This window comes from Triplophysa rosa, linkage group LG18 (assembly GCF_024868665.1).
Source record: "Triplophysa rosa linkage group LG18, Trosa_1v2, whole genome shotgun sequence".
Taxonomy (NCBI): domain Eukaryota; kingdom Metazoa; phylum Chordata; class Actinopteri; order Cypriniformes; family Nemacheilidae; genus Triplophysa; species Triplophysa rosa.
Window position 1 is genome coordinate 17,929,944 of NC_079907.1, and position 22,163 is coordinate 17,952,106.

The window sequence follows — 22,163 nt, forward strand, 5'->3', positions numbered from 1 at the left end:
TTCCAGTTAGTCTTGTTATTCGGCCAGCGGCAACCGTCTTTGCACGTTCTTGGTCCCGTCTGCTGCTTACTTGTCTGTTTAGTTTAATTGAGTTTTTCAAGTGTTTATTCAGTTTAATGTCAGTTAGTCTTCGTACTATTATTTATCCTGTTTGTGTTTTGCCCCATCGTGGGTTCTTGTTTTGTGTTTTATTATTTAAATAAACTGTTTGTTTGTTAACCCCGTCACTGCCTGCCTGCATTTGGGTTCTTTCCACGCCAGTCCGTGACAGGGATTGACATGAGAAAACTACAGTAGTTGAAAAACACAGGAATGATCTTTGGTATAAAATTATTCTTTGACTTATTTATTTCCAACTGCAAAACATTTCACAATTATCAAAATCCAGTGACAACTATCCATGAATAGTCATTTTTAATTTTAGGACTGGTTATGCCATCATTTTTATCATCAACCTTAAGGACAGCAATTCGGTCAACATACTGTAACTTTCAGTGATTTGCTGAAGTCAATAGTCAATAAATGCAACAATTTGTAACCTAAAGATGTGTTGTTTATTGTGCAAGTTTATGTACTTATGATATGTTTTATTTATCACGTTATTTGTGTTTTATATTAGACAAGGTTGAAAGGGTTCTTGCCGTATGGAATCACCCGATAGAAGAAAAAATCTATCAAGAAAAGCATTAGATTTGCTTTAACTTACTGCTAGAAAAGTGACAGCACGTCCTTGATATAAAGTGATTGTAAGGTACAGTAAGAGCACATCTGCTGCATGTGCACAACTCTATGAAAGAGACCAACACCTGCTTCAGGATAAATTAATTAAAAACCTTTAAAATAATATTTGGGAATCAGTGAGTCACCTCTCATTTCGCCCCATTGACGTATCCATAGAGGAAATTAAAAGATTTAGCATGTGATGTTCGGCTCAACACTGTGAGTGAAAATGACCATTCACACATTTCATTGTTTTTGTCTGTGTAAACATAAGCGAGACAGACGTCTTAGAAGATTGAAATGAGTCATGCTGTTTTTTAAGATGCTGTGTTGTGTAATTTAAAGGCACTTTTCATTTAAAAAACGTGTTTTGTTCTTTTAGTAACATGTTATTTATTGCTTTTGATTTTTTTTTCAAACAACAATGCCTTGACAGCAAATCACATGACTTCATTGTGACTTTGAATTGGGATTATATTTTTCCAATTAAATGAAAACATGTGAACTCCAGGAGCAAATGCTGCACGGTGTCAAACAGAGTCCCTTTGATCTACTGTAACTTTAAAGAAAGGGCTGGTCAATTAAATGGTTCGAGGCAGCCCTCAGAAGGGCACTGATGCATTACTCTTGAGTGGTTCTTCAGACAGAGAAATCATTCTTCATGGCCTCTTTAAAAGAACTCCAAACAATCCTTTAAATGTATACTTGTTATTAAAGGTTAATACATCAGAAACGTTGCCTTCTTGGATGTTCCTGCACCTCTTTCTGCATTTTCTCTTAAGCCCAAGTAGTGGCTTTGTGTTAAAATGCTTGCAAAAACTAATGCAACAGAGACTGTCTGCACTACATTACGTCTCAAATCTACAATACAGTACAAAACCAATCTGTAAATTTAAAGTAAACATGTATTCAATATTATTTTGAATGGAACTCTATTAGTATCAAATTTGTTATCATTTAAGTATTAATCATAAGATTTGTGTTGCTGCAGAAAATGACTGTAGCGCCCTAGCACGCGGAATAATTACATTTTAATTAATGAATCTGTACACAGATTTATTGATTATAATGTGAGTGATTTGCTCTTCATGAATTGCCATGTTCTGCTCGTGTCCAGTGTAGACAGGGATTAAACTACAAATGCAAAACAATCACATAGAAAACCCATCACTTAAAAAAAGGCTTAGCTAAACAAACCAACATCCATTTACAAATGTGGGTTAAAAGTGTACAATAAAGAACCCCAATGAGGAAATCTACATTCATCATAGCATAAGGGCTTGGTGTGTCTCTCTAGGATGTCACACTGGCTAGCCCCACCCATACCGAAATCTCTGGTCCAAAATCATGTTCCACATCAAAAACACTCCTAAAAATAAAGGTGCTTAAAAGGTTCTCCACAACGACGTCATAGAAGAACCATTTTGGTTCTTTAAAGAACCATCTCTTTCTTCCCTTTCAATTATCTGAAGAACCTTTTTCATCACAATGAATCTTTTGTGAAACAAACGGATGTTGAAGGTTCTTTATGGAACCGTTTAGACAAAAAAGTTTCTTCTATGGCATCGTGAATCAACTTAAATTTTAGTAGTGTTTTGACCGGCTGGGGTTTTGAAATGTACTGTTTCTCACCCTAGAACATTTCATTCTGTAAATGATCATGGAAAAACCCTTGCTTAAGCAGACAGCCAGTAGCAAACGATTATACGAAATAGCAAAACAAAACAACTCCATGCTTTAATCAAACACATTGTCTTTGATTATGCATTCAGACTGTGCTTTGCTACAATTTAAACCAAAAATTGATCAAAACAATAGCATGTTAAATTACACCTACACAATTAAGCTCAAACAAACCAATAATAACCGGATCACATCTATGGCAGAAACAAAGGCGGTGAGTGAATAATCACAGCAAGAAACTCTTTTTTTCACACCCAGTGTAATGCTGGAGAGCCAAACAATTCAATCATAAAGTAGCGACAGCAAAAATCCAATCAGGAACTGAGTGACATGTACAGCTCACTTGCCACTGCTGGACCTGGAGACAGCAAATAGAGTCAGAGCAGTTATTTCTCAACTGAAATCACTACCTGAAGGAACTATCACAGTATACAAGATCTTGATGTTCTGTGTGAGAGAGAGAGAGAGAGAGAGAGAGAGAGAGAGAGAGAGAGAGAGAGAGAGAGAGAGAGAGAAAGAGAAAGAGAGAGATAACCAAGCTGTAGACAGAAAAAGAAAGGGAGAGACAGGAATGATAGGAAACGAAGAGAGTAACAGAGGAAGAGAGAAAATAACTTTCTATAAAAGTGGGAGGCTGAGAGGAGCTGCAAAACAGGACACGGTGCTGTTATGTTCTATTAAAGCTAAAGTGGTAAAACAGACTACTAAAGGGATGTTATTGAAAGAGACAGAAAAAGAAAACAAACTGGAAGTAGTTTTTTCCTGAAAATGCTGCACAACAGCTGTGGAATAAATAGAAATAAATTAGTGCACATCGATGTCTTAAAAAGATATTCTGGCAAAGAAAGGCAACTTTTCAGGCATAAGTGCAAATGTGGGTGCACAGTTTTAGCATGTTAGTAAATGAAGTGTTCCTGCATGCTTAAATAATTATCGACTGAAGTCAAGCAGGTGATGTTGATTTTAAATGCTCCTCAAGGACAGCACTCAGAACACATACAGTACAACCGTGGAAAACAAATAAGAGACCATTTCTAAATTATTTTTAGTTTTTCTGAATTTACTATTTAGAGATATATGTTCAGGTAAAATCATCATTTTTATTTAATTCTGTGAACTACTAACAATATTTCTCCCAAATAAAAATATTGTTTCTATTTGCATGTATTTGTAGAAAATAGAAGAAAACAGGAGAAACAGGTCAATTTAATTATTGTATATATTCAACAACAAAATTAGACTTCAAAACGTTTCTGGGTGATTATTTACAATATGACTGCCATGGGGACAGTCCAGTTTTTTATAACATTACTTACAACAGTTTCTCTTAATCTTAGGTAGTCTATAACATCAGCCTGAAAATTATCAATGTCTGAGAGCACAGTTAAACCTCAATTTAATACATTTCTGTCAAACCCATGTTATAACTCTTCACTCAAACTTCTGGCTCTCAATATGTGCCAGTCTGTAAGAATGAGCTTCTGATCTAAAGTCAATAATCAAGTATTCTGTTTCAGATACATTCAGCTGCAAATTGACATCATCACAATATTAATAACATCAAAATCAATAACTGTGCAGGCAAGTTTTATTTTTCCCAGGAGAATCACAATGACTGTATCATCTGCAATCTTCGTTTGCTTATGTGCTTATTTATAAACTTTAGACAATAATTCCATTTTCCAGTTCTTCTGCAGTAATAAGAAATGTTAATGCAACCCTACAACTGTAACGGTCCTGTCTGCCCCCTTGTGTTCCCCTGCCAGCTTTCCCCGTGTTTTCACCCCATGGACTCATATTCACCGAACCTTTAGCAGTCACGGACTACACTCCCCATAATCCTTTGCACCAGTTCGTCACCATCTTTGATTACACCCGCACCTGAGACTCATGATTGCACCCACACCTGATCTTCATTCCCTGGACTCTTCATATTCCTTGTGATTTGTTCTGTTCAGTGTCAGGTAGTTGTACTCTGTTCATTCTAGCGCAGAATACTTTGTATTCCGTGGATGTTACCTTTTGTCTCTTGGATCATTTACCCGTGGATGTTACCTGTTGGTTTTTCTGGATTTACTCACCTGTTTTCTCTTCACCTATTCCCTGCAATAAACTATCACCAGTCCCCTTCAGTTCCCGGTGTGGCATCTTCCTTCTGTCTGCTTATGTGAAAGTGTTACAGAAGTCCTGACCTATAATCACGATCTCAACACCACCAGAACTGGTCTATATTTTCTCTTCAGAGGCCAGCCTTTTGGACATGAAACAGGATGGCCGGCCTCTGGAGAGTTACGCGGAGGAGTTCGTCGGTTTGTCCTATTGGGTGAGTTGGAGCGATCCCTTTCTGACTGGTCTGGATGATGATCTGCTCGCCCTTATCATGCTCCCCGACGCGGAGGAGTTTCCGCTGGAGGACTTCATTAATTGAGTCCTCCAAGCGATGGGCTCTGAATTCTGCATCGGGGGCACTGATGAGGACTTGAGCGATGGTCATCCAGAAAAAGCCGATCGGCTCCGGCTCACCCCATATCCGCTCCGCACTCCTCCACAAAGCCTCGCTGCCGTGGGAAACGGCGTGGACGCCGTAGCATGTCCTCAAAGGGCCTCGAGCCGGTCCCGTCTGGCCTTCTGGAGGTCTTCGAGCCGGTCCCATCTGGTCTTCCTGAATCCCCCAAGCCGGTCCCATCCAGCTTCCCGGAGTTCTCCGAGCTACCAGTGCCTGCTTCAGAAGTGAATCCAGAGATCACCGCTGTGATCCTCATCTCCGTGGCTGTGGCGTGCGCCTGGGCGGTACGTAAGACTGAGAAGCTTCTCCCATAGCTCAGCGCCATAGCCGCTTCCCCAGTGTTCCCCGAGCCGGTTCCGTCCGGCTTTCCAGAGTTCTGTGTGCTTCCCAGAGCCCTCGCCAGAGGCATCCCCTGACCCCTCCTCAGGACCCTCCAGCTCAATCCTGGCTGATTTGCCTGAGGTCACCGCTGTGGCCACCTTGGCAGTGGCGGTGGCATGCGTCTGGGCGGTATGGACGACCGGGGGGCCTCCCCTGGAATTTTTTGGGGGGTGCAGTACCGGTCTGCAGTGGATGTCCCGGTACTTCCGCCCCAGGCCACCAAACCGGGGAAGCACAAGCCTGCTGCTATTGCCGTGGTGACGTTAGGCTGCGTCCTTGCCACGACATCCATCAGCCCCTGCTTCCCCGGCAACACGGCCACGGCATCCATCAGCCCCTGCTTCCCCAGCAACACCGCCTAGGCAGCCATCAACCCCTGTTCCTCATCTCCCGATTCCAACGTCACGGCCAAGATGCCGTTCTCTGGTCCTCACCTCCCAGCTCAGCTGACTGTCTGGCTCCCGGTACGGCCCGCACCTCCGCGGCCACCCGAACAGCCCGCACCTCGCACCTCCCGAGCTGCCGGCACCTCCATGAACCCCGGTGCCGGCATCCTGGAGGCTCCCCCTGGGTGCCGGCATCCTGGAGGCTCCCCCTGGATGCCCACCCCCCCTCCCCGGTTGTTGTTCGTAGGTGCAAGGATGCGCCTTCCGGGAGGGGGAGTGCTGTAACCCAGTCTGCCCCCTTGTGTTCCCCTGCCAGCTTTCCCTGTGTTTTCACCACATGGACTCATATTCACCGAACCTTTAACAGTCACGGACTACACTCCCCATAATCCTTTGCACCAGTTAGTCACCATCTTTGATTACACCCGCACCTGAGACTCATGATTGCACCCACACCTGATTTTCATTCCCTGGACTCTTTATATATTCCTTGTGATTTGTTCTGTTCAGTGTCAGGTCTAGTTGTACTATGTTTGTTCTAGCTCAGACTACTTTGTATTCTGTGGATGTTACCTTTTGTCTCTTGGATCATTAACCTGTGGATGTTACCTGTTGACTCTTGGATCATTTACCCGTGGATGTTACCTGTTGTTTTTGGATTTACTTACCCGTGGATGTTACCTGTTGTTTTTCTGGATTTACTCACCTGTCTTCTGTTCACCTATTCCCTGCAATAAACTATCACCAGTTCCCTGTGTGGCATTGTCCTTCCGTCTGCTTATGTGAAAGTGTTACAACAACAGAAATATTAGCGATAATATAAAAATTAGGTATTAAACAGGCTATTCAGCAACACCAACCAATGTAATAACATTCTGTATCAATATAGAATTTAATATGCAGTTGCCAATTTGTGTATTCTGGCTTTGCAACATGCTCATCCAGTCAAAGCTCAGAATATAAAACTGTTTCCAGACACTGAATTTATATTGAAATGCATCATCTCCATCTGCCTGTGTATGAATGCTCCCTTGTGATTAATAGATGAGCGCTGACCTCCTTCCAACTAGAATAGCCAGACTTTGTATTCAGTGAATTCAGCCAGAGGTGGCAGTAGGTTTGTGTGGTGCTAAGTGAAAACTGCTATCGTGCCTCGCCAGTTTGTGTCTGAAGCACCAGTTGGGTGAACTGCAAGTCACTTGAGCAATATTTTAAAGCTGTTGAGACTCTGCTGCAAAACTAGGAGAGCCATTCAAGAGCCAAGAGCGAGAGAGAGAGATGTGGAAGAGATGGGGTGGGGAGTAACGAATAATAAGCAAGCGTAACGTGAGTGCAGCACACAATCTTACAAACCACCTGCCAAAAGACAACCCCAGAAGCATCACAACATTTGAAATATAAAAGGCAGACATTCAGACATTAAGTCTTTCTGCAAAGACATGCCCTAAATATTAAATACAGATTTATGAGCCAAACAGTTGTGAAAACAGCAAAAATCCTATTGCTCTACCTCGTTCAGTATGAATCATAACTAGCTGTACACCAACAGATAGATCAATATGAATAATTTAAGTGTAATAGCATAATAATAATAACCATGTTTTATGCTTTTTTGAATGAGTAGTATTAACGGTTTGAACAAGGTGAGACACCCACATTGATCCACAGAGAGACAAGAAATTTGAACATCCTGAAGGCAGATCACATTTAAAATGAAATCATGTATTCTGAATGGATCCACAGCTAATGTGCCCCTGGATGTGATTTAGCCAGTTCGTATTAGTGACCATGTAACTGATTCATTAAAGCATATCTAAGATATGTGCAATTCATTACTCTTCCCTTAATCCAGTGAAATCCTATTTAGCCCTGCATTGTCTCCGACAGTAATGAATATGATGCTACCAGCAACAGCGTAGTGATTTAACTTTGCATTATTTTGAGAAAAGCTCTAGCATCACTTGTTTTCAGATGCCCCCGATATTTCGATATTTTCGATATTTTTATAAGTGCGACTTAAGCACCCTAAAGTGTCCAAATGCTTTTTGGGGCCAGATATTAAAAAATTAAGCAATGTAAAACAACATAGTAAAACAATACATTTGCTTTTTAGCATCTTAGGCTTTTGTTCCCAGTTTATCCTAGTAATTGGCACAGAGTTACATGAATTAACCTGAGCAACAGAGGTAAGGCTTGAGTGCGTCTATGCAAATGAACAGGTGCTGTTTAACACACACGCTCACAATGTCCCTTATGGTTACAAGTCCAAGACAGCAGAGAAAAGCTTTATGAGATGCAAATGCATGTGGGCGTAAGCTGCGACCTTTGGTCTGAGAAATTGTGTGTTTGAGCATGTCAATGTGTAATTGAAGCCGTGATTTGTTTGTTTGTACATGCTTTTGCGTGTATGGAGTGTGGGAAGAGAAATAAAATATATGTGCAAGTATGAGGGGCTTGTGTGCTCTGTGTTCACACATCAATAATGATTTATATACTCTGAGGGTACATCAGTCCCCCCTACATATCTGTTAATGATTATAAATGTGGTGCTTCATGATGTATTAATAACTGAGCCTGCAGCTGTTAAGCTGCAGGACGGATGTCCGCAATACCTCCCTTTGCTGCAAAAGTCATTAAACTCGTATCTCTATTTCCCTTTCATTAGCCCCACAACTTTTTCTCCTATTCCCCTCTCCTGGACCGCTTGGCTTCTATATTTTGATTAATGTGCCTTATGACACAAGAAGAAGAAGCACACCTGCCTGCAACCAAACAAACAGGTGCACGAGGCATGTTTATTTATTGATCAATGTACATTACACAAACAAACACAAACTGTGCTCATGGCATGGCATACTAGATTAATAGAATTATAGTATGTGTGTAGAATTATAGTAGCAAATAAAAAATGTGACTTTAAAGTTAGCATGAAACCGAAATTGTGAATTTTCTTGTATATCTGAATGTAACGGCTTCTAAAATTATACAAATTTTATTAATTTGGGATTTGATTGGATTGTTGGATGCCTGGTCATTGGACAGTAAATAAAGTCCCGCCTCATGCTGAAACATGTCATGCCGAGGAGAGATGTCGTTTGGATGGGGAGGGGAATTTTCTGATTTTGATTAAAGATTATGGGCACGTGAATAAAAAATAATGATGGATAAGTAATTTTTAATAAACACACCAATATCCATTTAATGAAATTATTTATTAACATATTATTATTTGTTAAATTATTATTTTAACATAAATAATTTGTGACATTCACATATTTTTCCTATTATTTACTTACAAAATCTGGTGTATTGAATGTCCCGGAATGTAAACAAATCTGGGCCAGGTTTTGGTTTTGTTCATTGACTTGATTCATTGATAAGGAATGATAAGACTTTTTATAGCCAAATGAAGTTAGGGGCTTGAAAAGGAGTGGTTCAAAAGTGAGAAGGATTTGTGAAATCACTTTTCTGTGACAGAGCAAGATACTACATATTGAAAAAAATTGTGAAGACAAGCTTTTTTTTGTTGGAATAATGCACATTGGATAAATAATGCATAATTAGAAAAAGACGATGTAATGCAAATAAATGCTGTGGGGTGAATTTTGAGATTGTCAAAAGAATTGTAAATGTTAAATGTATATTAAATGGACTGTACCATGAAAATGTTTATTCAGAAAAAATATCCAGACTTTGAAGTATAAGTTTGAAGAACAGTACTACGCAGAGTAGATCTGATTTAACTTTCACAATGCAGTGTATAATTTTAAATTTTTATCTAAAAAGTGAATGTGAAGCACAGACTAATTGTCTACTTGCAGAAATGATTAGGCAATCATAAGCAAAGTCATATACATTCAAAAGTTTTAAAGGTGCAATAGCAAAAACAATAATAAAAGAGTCCGAAAATAGTCAAACAAAGTTGAAGGAAATTACACTCTAACATTACTTAAAAGTGACTCTAAAGATAAGAACAAAGCTTTCGAAGAAATTGTAATTATCATGACAAATGGGTCTCTAGCCCCTAAATGTCATATAAGCCTTACCTGTATGTTGTCGAAGGAAGATTTATTTGTCACGTCGTAGAGCAGCAAAAGAGCTGAGGACAAAAACGACAAGCCAATAATTACAAACATATAAGTATAATATGAGTAGATATGAAGAGTTTGATTCCAAAATGAGATAACTCAGCTTTTTTTATTTCAAAAATCATGTTTTTATTACGTTATCATGTTTTTATCGTGTTTTATTGTGTTAGTTTGAGCTGTATTTTTTGTTATTATGGCTTAAATCAAAACAAACCAACTGCAGTTTGACTGATATTAATGGGAATGCACAATAAAAAAACGGAGTTATCTCATTTTGGAACCAAACTCTTCATATATAAGTAGACAAAAAAACAGTACAACTGCTCATAACAAACGGCTCATGTTTCTAAATACTAAAATACACCCTGCAAAAAAGTTTATAAATGTTGTGCTTGCCTTTTTTTGCCACAGCCAATTTTAAGCAATCTAGCGTATAGCAGTTGTTTGGTGCTTTCATCGTGTGATGTATTTATGGATTCAATCCTTTATTTGGGGTTTGGAGGAGACAGGTCCGTAAAAGGCAAACATTAAAGGATAATTACCATCCCTGGTAAAAGGAGGCAGCGCACATAGAGGAACAAACAAAATCCGACTGTACGTTTTTTCACACAGACACCCACATACAAAGCCAAGCGGCCTGTTATTCCGCTAAGAATGGAGGAAGTTACGGTCTGAATGGAGATTGTCTTTATCAGCTCATAACAGCTGGAGACTTTGCGTGTAGATGTGCAAATACGTGTGTTAGACACTTTAATTAAATCTTTGTTTTCAGTGAGACAGTGGGGTTGCCGAAACTAAAACGCTGCATGCTAGTCTTTTAAACTGCGAGTTCTTCATGCTGTGTATCCGTACAGGACTTGAATGGCCGACATTTAACTGCCGCAAGAAATATAGGAAATGACAGCAGTGTGTCGGGTCAAAGGGTCCAATCATAACAACCCATGAGTGTGTGCATGTGTGCTTGAACTGGATCAGACAGCGATTAAGCTGCTGAGACTGAAATAATTGACAGGTTGTTCCCGAGCATATTAAAAGGTAGGTGCTCTCTATTTACTGTGTGAACAAATAAATCTGAGACTTATTTCAATAAACCAAAAACAATACATGATGTTACCTTGGAAAATTTTACAGCTGCTTGTAGGTGTTAAAATTTGTTTATTTGAGAGATTGTGAAGGTGACAGATTATATGGTGTGTAGAGATTTCTGTCACTTTATTTCTTAACTCACTTTTTATTAAACAGTGAGGCAACAACAGGAGATTTTGCAGCAGTGGGGTTGACTGAAAGGGTTTCAGTTTATACAGTACATTGTAATTGCGTAATGATGATTATTCTTGGCATTCATTGGTATGCACAAAGAGGTTTTGAATGTTAATGTGAAATTCTGTTTATTGCTTTAATAATCTGATGCATATCTGAGTGAAATAGTCTATTCAATGCAAAAAAATGCAGAATTTATACATTGGTAGTTTATTTTATTCATATTTGGATTGTGAAAAAGTAAGCATTATATACCAGAGAGAAGAGAGAGAGGTTGAAATGCAAAACAAATAAACCAGGAAAGTTATTTCAAGGTTTTAGAAAGTTTTTGCAGTTTGATTATGAAAAGGTTCACAATCCTTTTTTTCTCTGTGGAATGTTTCACACTGATTAATTCTTACAATGAACTACCAATGAGAGAACAGACCATTTGATGATAAACTGTTATTTCCTACAGACTTTGCACGCAGGGTGTCACTTCTTAGCTGGTAGGATATGTTTTTTATCACATTTGTGGATGTTGCTTGAAACGTATAGCCCGAAGCATTGTCCCTTTTGGTTGTCAATGTTTGATGTAGTATTCGGATAATTTCACTAACGTCATTGACCACAACCAAGGTCCATCTTGAGTGAAAAATGTCCTTGTTCCCTATGGATGCTACATGAGACAGATGTAACTGAGCTGGCGGAGACAAAACGCGGAGGAGATCATGCCTCAAGTCAGTTTTTGTTTCATGTCGTATCGATTTATTGATGAATTTCCTAAAGCTTGTAAACAGGGTCACAAGGAAAAGCTGTAAATTTAATTTCTAAAGCCATACCTTTGAATGGCAACCTGTTACATATCAACAATGTACAGTGTTCTCACAGGCTTTTGTGGCGCTGGATGATGTCATGTGCTAATTAACATATTTGTGACATCATCACATCGTATGTGTTTAAACTAACGTTGCTACTTTAGACCTGTTTCGCTTCTACTTTGAACTGCGACATACTGTATTTTACCACAGCTGAATGCCCAATAAAGCTGTTCTCATTTTGGCAAGCATCTCACAAGGGTCTGTGTGGAGCCCCACCCAAGAGAATCTTCAGTCTTTGTCGATAATGGCAGTGGCGCATCTTGTTAATATATATCATATTTGATGCATTAATAGGACGTTAACTTTCACTTTGTTTGTGCCTATGTGTGTGACACTGTACTGCAGTATGAGGAGACGAGGGTCTTGACCAGTGTTGGGCAGTAACCTGTACTGTACTGTAGTTTGATTACTTTTTTCGTAACGGAGTAATTTAACACGTTATAATTCCTAAAATAGTAATTAGATTATAGTTCCAAGCCCAGGTAATTATACATTACAGCTGCGTTACATCGTTGCCGTTGTATCGTTTTATCATTTAAATTGTAAAAAGCGAAATAGCTTTTTCAAAGTCTGGATGCCTGCCTGTCGCCCCGCGACATCATCAAACTGAAACGCGCCTGCACTGAAAAAAAACTACCAAAGCCACTCCATGGAAAGCCTGCCACCTTAAAGCGGCAACAAGTAAATTTTTGACCTTAAAATAATGTTAAAATTATTTTAGTGGTAGGACAACTTTTAACTGGACGAATTTTACTGCCATTACTACCTAAACAGCCTCATATTGGCTGAAATTGCACTTGTAACTTTGGTGTTCTGGTCGGTACAAGCCCTGCCTATCCCCTGCTATACAGCATACGTCACGTTTTAGTCGTAGCCTGGGAGAAGTTAGCCAACAGCAGAGCTAACAGTAAGACGAAACGAACCAAAACATCACCATGGCAGAGCCAGCCAAAAAACCAAAGAGGGTTTTGTCGAAGGAAGCAAATGAAGCAAAGAAAAGTAAGCGAGAGAGTGATCGGACACGAGGCCGGTCACGAATCAATATCGGACGGGCTTGCACTATGTGGCGCGAGCAGCAACAGGCAACGGGTTGCAAAACGGATGCAGACCTAGCTCCTGGATTTGTAAGTGTTATTTGTACATTTTTTGTTATTGTCCTGTACTTTTCAACGTATTTGTTATTAGTCTGTGTCATTGGCGCAACACCGGTTAGCACTTTATAAGTGTAAGGTAGCTGAGAGATAATATATGGTTGCCGGTGTCGATAGCTAACATGTTGTCATGTCTCGTCATGAATGTGTGTAGTGGTTGTAAATAAAGACTAAAAAACCACACTAAACGTGTTGTGGTAAAAAGTAGCAGATTATTTTGTTCAGACCAGTAAACCACGCAAATGTTGAACAGTTCAATCGATTGATTAGGCTAATGTTGTCGTTATATTATGTACATGCTATGCGCTGTTTTCATACAGAGTTGACTGTAGTTATAACATATATTACACAAAACACAACGCCTGGTCGCGATTGTGTTTAGTGACTTCCGATATAATAACAAAAGAAAAGTACTATAGGTGGTCAATATTTCATTATATTATACAAATGACACCCTTTGCAAACAATGCTACATACGCAAGCTACATACACGAGAACTATGCAAGCAAAAACAACTAAGCTTACTTACCGTTCTTTGTTGACATTACAGTTTATAATTATGGAGAAACGATACATAAATCTTTGAACTGATATACGAAGAACATATGGTAACACGGACTACTTTACCTGATCGATGGACATAGTTTGAACGACGTATCTGGGTCCGTCGGCTTAGTAAACAAACTGACGTGTATTGAGCTGCCAGCGGGAAATCTTTGCGACAGTTTTTACGACACTGCATACAGACACTTCTGCTAAACAACCACGTGGGGCAACAGTAAGCAAAAGTTACTCATTGCCGCTTTAAGCAAAGGTATACAATGTTATTTAATAACCAAAGATGAGTTATGAACATTGTGAAACATGGAAGAAGAACGTCTGGATAAAAATGAAGTGTGATATGTCACACTTCTATGCTTATTGCTTAGCCCTGGGTAAAAGCAGACCCCGGTTTGGAGTTGATTAATCCAGGGTGAAAGGAATAAGAATAAGAAATTTATCTTGCAATTTTACTCATCGTCATGCCATCCCAGATGTGTGGGGAACCGGACCACTTTTTTTTTTTTTGTCCTCTCTCCCCTCTCTCGTCCCGGTCGCTCGGGATGCTCCCGGCTCCGTTCTCTCGCCTCGTCCGTGCATGCCCCGGTCACTGGGGCCCTCATGGGAGAAGGCCCCCCGGGGGGGAGTAAGCACAGGCTCGGTGCTGCCCCCCGGCCTGTGAGGGGTGATGGGGGTATGTAGCGAGGAAGGCGGGGCGACAGCCGTGGGGCGAGTTAGGCGGGGCCGGCGGCGTAAGTGGCAACGAGTGTCAGCTGTGCGACCGCCGGTTCCCGCATGCCTCACGGGGGAGCTCGGGAGCATAAGAGGACGAGCGACCGGACCATCGAGAGAGAGGACCCGGGCCCGGAAACTGTTAAGTTTGTTTATGTTTGTGTGGCCGGCAGTCGACCGTGAGGTGGCTGCCGGTCTTTTATTCTTGGATTATTGTTTGTTTATTTTGATTAAAGTTTGTTAAATGTTCGCCGGTTCCCGCCTCCTTCCTTCCCTACATTGAACTTTGTTACATATATATGTACATGCTATGCGCTGTTTTCATACCAAGTTGACTGTAGTTACAACATACAGTATATTACACAAAACACAACGCCTGGTCGCGATTGTGTTTAGTGACTTCCGATATAATAACAAAAGAAAAGTACTATAGGTGGTCAATATTTCATTATATTATACAAATGACACCCTTTGCAAACAATGCTACATATGCGAGCTACATACACGAGAACTATGCAAGTAAAAACAACTAGGCTTACTTACCGTTATTTGTTGACATTACAGTTTATAATTATGGAGAAACGATACATAAATCTTTGTACTGATATACGAAGAACATATGGTAACACGGACTACTTTACCTGATCGGTGGACATAGTTTGAACGACGTATCTGGGTCCGTCGGCTTAGTAAACAAACTCACGTGTATTGAGCTGCCAGCGGGAAATCTTTGCAACAGTTTTTACGACACTGCATACAGACAATTCCGCTAAACAACCACGTGGGGCAACAGTAAGCAAAAGTTACTCGTTGCCGCTTTAAGCTAAAAACTTGTAACGGCCAATGCTATCGCCACGCGGAACGCAGGCAAGGAGGCTACACACCGGATATGATTGGCTGAGGTGCCTCTCGTGATCGATGTTAGCCTTTATGCTCCAATTGTAAGTATTACAGACCCATACATCTCCCTATCACAAGACAATCTTTGGTACTACCAGCGAAAACAAACTCAGCATGGAGAGAGAAACATATGCGTTCTGTAGATGGAAATACAATCATTATTTTGAGTTTTCTTATCTTTTTATATTTCTGTCAAAGGCGAGAACAGTGTTGTGCATTGTCGGTCATGTGGAGGTAAGCAAAACCCTCTCTCCCGCGAAAAACAACCTGAAAGGGCAGTACAGCACAGTTAAACTTCTGGAGAACGTCAACGGGCACGGAGAGCAATGAATCAACTTCTACTGTCGAGTGCCAGGCTGCTATTAGCAAAATGTTATGTTTTGTCAGACTACTAGTTTTTGCTGCTCTAATGCTGTTATATTTGTTAAATGACGAAGAAATCATCATAGAAATATGCAGAAGCACTAGTTAAGATATACAAGTTATAAGAAACTAAGGAGTGACGTTTTACATTATGGAGTATGCCAGCTTAGAAATACTAGTTTACATATGAAGAAATGTTTTAAGTTAAAATGTCACAGAGTTGAATTATTATAATTATTTATGACAAGCTTTAGTATGCAGAAAGAATGTATTAAAATAATTAAAGATGAGATAGAGTATGCACTTCACAATAAAGTTTAGTCTTGAGAAGGCTAAAGAGGTTATTTTGTGTTTTTGAGGGGTGGGGGTAGTAATGTAATGAGTAGTGTAACTAATTACTTTTGAAATAAAGTAATCAGACCAGTAACTTGATTACTTTTAAAAGGAGTAATCAGTAATTTAATTACATTTCCAGAGTAACTTGCCCAACACTGGTCTTGACTTACTGTAAAAGTGATAGATGCTGTCCACTCCAGCTTTGATTAATTCCAATACACTGGAGAAACAACCAATTCTACATAAAAATGGTATTATTGCTCACAACAGGCGATTTGAAAGTTGGACAGTTATAGCCTTCATTCACTGTTTAATATGGTGGAACATTAAATGAGTGAAAATAAGGATTATTAGGAAATATTGTATATAGTTGATGACGTCACATAGGTGGTGGAGTAATATCGTCTTCTAATTCATTTGTTCAGAATGATTTAATGTCATATTGCTGTAAATAATTTACGCTGCATCTGAAAACTGTTTGTTATCATATTTTTGTTCTCTGTTGTTTTATTTCACAATATTTAATTCATTCATAAATTTCCTCCTACGTCACTCCGCCCAGGGATTGTTGTCCCACGTTGGCTCGTGCGCATACGCAAAAAAACAGTGCTTATATTTTCATAACTAACTAAAAGATGTAAAATTGAATTTGTATATATTTAGAATTGCTTGCTTACTTTGCTCAAAAATATGATGCATGTCGTAATAATAAGGAAATATGCTTATAACCACAGCTCTAGACCTGTAGTTCCAACCAAGCAACTTTGAGATGCTGCTTGCGATTGATCGTTGGAACGATGGTTTAGGGAAACCATGAAACTTGATCGTTAAACTATGCTGGAACGACGGAACTTGCGACCTTAGTTGGCTAACAATGCTTTTGGGAAACGCACCCCAGGGAGACGGCTATTTTAAAGGGTTGGTTCAACGGTGTGTCATGCATTCTGACTTCTTTACAATGCTAAACGTGCTGTCTCCTCATGCTTAGCATGGTCAACTTGTCAAAAAACGAGTTGGGCGTATTACGTAGTATTTCTGTGTTCGATACACTACCCCAGCGATCGTACAGGTTTCGGAAAGTTTTTTTCGAACATATTAAACTGTTTCGTAACTATTTTTCTTAGTCCCTTATTGGACAATTCTCCCAGAAAAGCACTCGACAGCAAGGAGAGCAGGCGCAGACGTCACTTTCACTTGTGTGCAGGAGAGAGAGCATACGTTCGCGAAGTTCAGGTGTTTGTTTGTTCACTGCATTTGGGTGATGAATGTTATATAAACGGTGGATATAACGCTGGATTTGGAGATCGTTTTAAACTAATATATGGAGCCGTCCCAGCGCTAAAAGATGCCGGACATGAACCGCATGCGGTGAGTTGAAACTGATGTCTGTGTTTTGTTGGCAATGGGTGCGCACGTGCTTTAGTTCAGCCTACCCCTCCCCCCCGCACGCACCGTATGCTTTCGGAAATAATCGTACAGCTATATTTATCTTTTATAAATGTGATCAAACTAAATACTCTTCGAAGATACGAAGTATGCAATACTACTCTATTGGTACTCAAGATTAATATGAGATTGGCAGAAACCGCGTGTGTTAGGGCCGCTTTAAGGGCTGTCTCATTCGAAAAATCCTTCCAGTGCACTGAAACGTTCGTTCCCAAAAAATTCCCACAATGCAACCTAAAAATCAGGGAGCTTCAATGCTCCCTATGTTCCCTTACCGGAAATCACGTGACATTTTTTAAATGATGAAAATAAACTTCATGAAACGCAACAGATTTTTTGAAAAGACAAATATTTATTTGATGTATAAATACATGTTGCTAGACAGACAGGGAACAGAATAATTAGTGTTTCTCATGTGTACTTCAACCAGTATTTAAAAAATACATTTACATAGAAATGTCGGTTTTGCCAGATGTTGATAAAAACCAGCTGTGAAGTATTACAACGCGCTTAAGCAGTCACGTCACAGGAAAATACTGTAAGTGAACAGTGTTCCAATGCGTAGTGAGCTTAGGGTCCTTACCAGTGCCCGAAGACATGTACACAATATACTGATTCACAACCTCGGGAGGTGATTGAGACACAGCCACAGTCTAGCTAGGCAGCATACTAATTTATTTAACGTTCTACTTTCGAAGCTCCAATGTTTTGTCATCTGTTGTGTGACTAATTAAGTAGGCGGGAATATCAACCACTTCATGTCTCCATATAAGATGTGATGTGTGTTCCTCCCTTATATGTCAGCATAGCATATGCCAAAGCTGGAACAAAAGAAATAAACGCTGCTTTAATTTTGGGCGTATTAGGCTGTATAAACAGCAAAAATGGAGCAGAGGAACAAAGAGTCGTCACAAAGTGCCTTTTCAGAGCCTTTTCAATAATGGCTGCAATTAACAATCATTATGTCAAAACCATTTCTGAGGCCCATTTTTATCATGTTCTCAAAACCCTTCCCAAAATACTATCATTTATTATTGACCCAGAAAGGTAGGAGAGAGAGAGTAGATAAGATCAGCCCATAGAAAACAACTCACACGCTCATCCAAAACTACCCACACACCACCGCACTTTTGATCCCCGAGCTTGAAAACCCATTTAATCGTTGATATGAATTTTATATTTGCTTATTATGTGGTTGAAGAACTACCGAATTAGGTAAACAAGACAGAGCTTGAAATTAAAGCATGCGGATAATGTAAATCAAATGAATAATCCTCATAAATCATAGATGTCACATCCAGAAAATATATTTTAACGCAACTCCTGTAAAAGCTCTTCTAACAGTGTCATATACTGTGTTTTAACTAAAAAGCTGAATATTTAATATATTAATGATCATAATTTACATCATTTAGTAATAATAATAGTAGAATATTTTGTGAAAAACACCAAATCCCACAGTGCACAACAAGCTGATTTAATTGATCAAACATTAACAATAACATCTAAAATGAATTCATCTGCCAGTCGACACATTTAGTATCAGCATGTCTATGCCATGTCTCTGAGCTGGATGGCACACAAGCATGGCACAGATGGGTGAGGCTCTGTGTGGGCGTCATGAGTACAGTAGAGTCTCTCTTCTCACGTTGGTTTATTAAACCTCACAAGCATCCACAGCATGATGTAGAGCAATATGAGCTTCAGCATGCATTCCTAACATCAGAAGTGACTTCGGGGATTTAATTTGTTGATCTCTATGTGCACAGTCGGTGTGCTTCTGACAGGTTATATGTGACCGATGACAGGTTAATGTGTGAGAAATATTTTTACATTTTTGGCTTACGAATCACTTCGCATCAATATAAATGTCAATCACTCAGCATTGCGCATATCGCTTAAGAACTGCTTAAGGCAGGGGTGTCCAATGTCAGTCCTGGAGGGCCACTGTCCTGCAGAGTTTAGCTCCAACTTGGCTCAACACACCTGTTTGGAAGTTTCTAGTCTGCTTTGTGAGACCTTGATTAGCTGTTCAGGTGTGTTTGATTAGGGTTGAAGCTAAACTTTGCAGGACACCGGCCCTCCAGGACTGACTTTGGACACCCCTGGCTTAAGGCATACTGAGGGTGTCAAGTGTGTGTATGGGGAAGAAGAAAGTGTACATCATTTCAAAAGGTCATGCTCATGTTGTTGCTCAAATGTGTGTAAATGTGTCGGTGGGTGGGTGGGTCACTTTGAAAGCATTTGCTTAAATACCCCTAAGCATGACCACTATCTTTTAAAACATTAAAAACAATACTGTCATGGCTCTGCTTCTTTAGTCATGTTTTTCTTGGTCCTGTAGCAGAGCCATGACAAAGTCTTTGGTTATGTGTGGAGAGAAACTTATTGTTGTACTTTGGACAATAATATACTTTCTCTCCAGTGTCTTGTCATTGGCCCCATTCCTCTCGTTTCCTTGTTATCTTTCCCTAAGTGTTTGATTACCCACACCTGCCCTGTGCCGTTATCCCTCGTTTGTGTTTCTCTATAAATACCCTCTTGTTTCTTTGTCTTGTGTTCTTGGATTACGTTGTATGTCGTGTGCGGTCCTGATGTTCCCCGTTATGCCTGTACCCCTTGTTGCTGTTTCGTCAGTCTAGTAATTGTTCAGTTTAGTTTATGTCTTGTGTTGGTTTTTCTCAGTTTAGTGTTAGTTAGTCTACGTCCTGTTATTATCCTGTTGTGTTGTTATACCCCATCGTGGGTCTTTGTTTTGTGGTTATTATCTGTTAAATAAAGTCTTTTGTTAACCCCTTCATCCCCGCTGCCTGCATCTGGGTTCTTCCCTAGTGTTTTCCTGACACAATACAGTACCACTGCCTTGTGCTTTGAAGAGCAATATAAACATAGTCTTAATATAGTCTATGCTGACAAGCTGCTACAAGAATGTGTGAATTTTGCTTTGAGATACAATAGTAGGTACTTCAAACCACTCATTGTTCACTAGTACAGCACAAAAGGACTTTTTGTTCAAGGTAGATTTGTATAGCTCAAATGCGAGCATAAAAGCTTGCTCAGATAATTGAATTTCAGTATGTTTGCTACAATATGTGCCTGAATAAGGTTAATCAGGCCAAAAACATGTCCTGGTCTTGTATGTGTTCTTGGTGTTACGACAAATTTCTAAAATTGGTTGCTGCCTGCCATATTGTTTTAGAACATTTTATTATTTTACATATTTAAATTCCATTACTCCAAAGAGAAAGATTAGCCCTCCCAGAACCACAATATGTTACTAAAATAAAATGTCCATTATTTCTTCTCTAAATGCAGCCTTTGATGATCCAAAATCTTCTTTTGTTACAGAGGGCTCTCTTAGTGATGGTTTCCAAATCATGCACTGGATTATGGCTTTGGAGAATGCAATGGAGTGGCTCAGAGATGATGTATTTTTGTAGGCTAACCCGGAAGTAAGCGCCGCGCTGGATCCCTCGACCAAAAGCATAAGCATTTTCCCCATAGACTTTTGGAACGTCGCAGAAAATAAGATCTGTGATTAACAAATGTTCATGATGTTTACACGTTTTGTCTATCAGGATAATCTTTACAAATTAACACAATATTTGCTATTTTTGAAGCCTAAATACAATCGCCAGAAGACTATATGGTCGCTCGATATCAACATCACCACCACCAAGCCTCCAACAACTTTCTCAAACTTGATTAAAAACATGTCCCCTGATAAGTAATTACTCCGTGAATGAATCCCCAACAATGATTTTAGACATTTCTGCCCATGTTGCATTATTTGTGAGATTTATATGCGCGATGAAGTCTAACGTCCCCGCCAAAGGAAGTAGTCGCTTTTAGCAACTTGTTAGCAAACTCTAAAAATAAAAGGTTTTAAAAATCACAAGCAAGTTATAACTGGTGTGTTATGTAAAACATAACCCAGCATTGGGTAACTTTAACCCAGCAGTGTGTTCTGTCCAATATTTACCCAGCATTGGTCAAAAACAACCCAGCACTTTTTAGAGGGCAATTGCAATTCAGCATGCAAAATTTAAAGTCCGGGTAAAGATAATTCTGAGAATTTCTAAACACATTATAGATGTTAGAAATGTATTGCTGAAACACATTACAAATGAGTACTGATTTGTGGAGTTAAACCGTTTCACCGATTCTCTGTTCCGGATTTTTTGGGCGGGGCTAAAACGGGGGATCGATGACGCAATGGATTGACCGAGCATGCATGGCACCTCCCCTATCTCTAGAGCGCCTAGCCTCAGGTGTCTGCTCAATCACGAGCTCAGGGTTGTAAGCTTTTCGCACACGCTTTCAGGCTCTCTCACGCTCTGACTCTGCCCAATTTAACAATCTCACACCAAATAACAAGCAAATGGTAACACAGACGCGAACGGAAGGAGGATCACGTGCTTCAGTGAATGATGTTTAATTAACAAATTTCGAGACGAGCACAAGCAGATAATCCACCCGGCTGGGTCACTATTAGCAATCCCAGCATCTACCTTATCAGCTCAAGAGAGAGCCACTACAAATAAACAAACCTGTCTGTGTTCACACTTGACTTCTTTTTTGAAGCTGCTAGCGTCTGTTTTAAATTATAATCCTATGGAGTAAACCGTGTTTTCAAAAAAAGTCCTGATTGCTTTTTTTTAAACGCCAGCACCAGCATCTTTTTCTGCAGCTCAGAGCCTTTTGAGGTTGAGAAAAGTTCAACTTTTCTGAAAAAACATCCTGTCCAGCACCTTTTCACACCTAACCAATGACGGAGACCTGTCGTTTCCATAAGAACATGCGAGAAACGT

At 39.7% G+C, this 22,163-nt stretch overlaps 1 protein-coding gene across 2 annotated transcripts in view; it reads right to left on the reverse strand.

Annotated features, from left to right (window-relative positions):
- The window catches only part of LOC130569417 (ras-related protein Rab-26), a 151,326-nt gene that overhangs the window by 47,667 nt on the left and 81,496 nt on the right, over positions 1 to 22,163 (reverse strand). For both annotated transcript variants that reach the window (XM_057359053.1, XM_057359052.1), the window contains one exon: positions 9,723 to 9,775. In XM_057359053.1, coding sequence (XP_057215036.1) covers positions 9,723 to 9,775 — 53 coding nt within the window. The remainder of the gene's footprint in view (positions 1 to 9,722; positions 9,776 to 22,163) is intronic.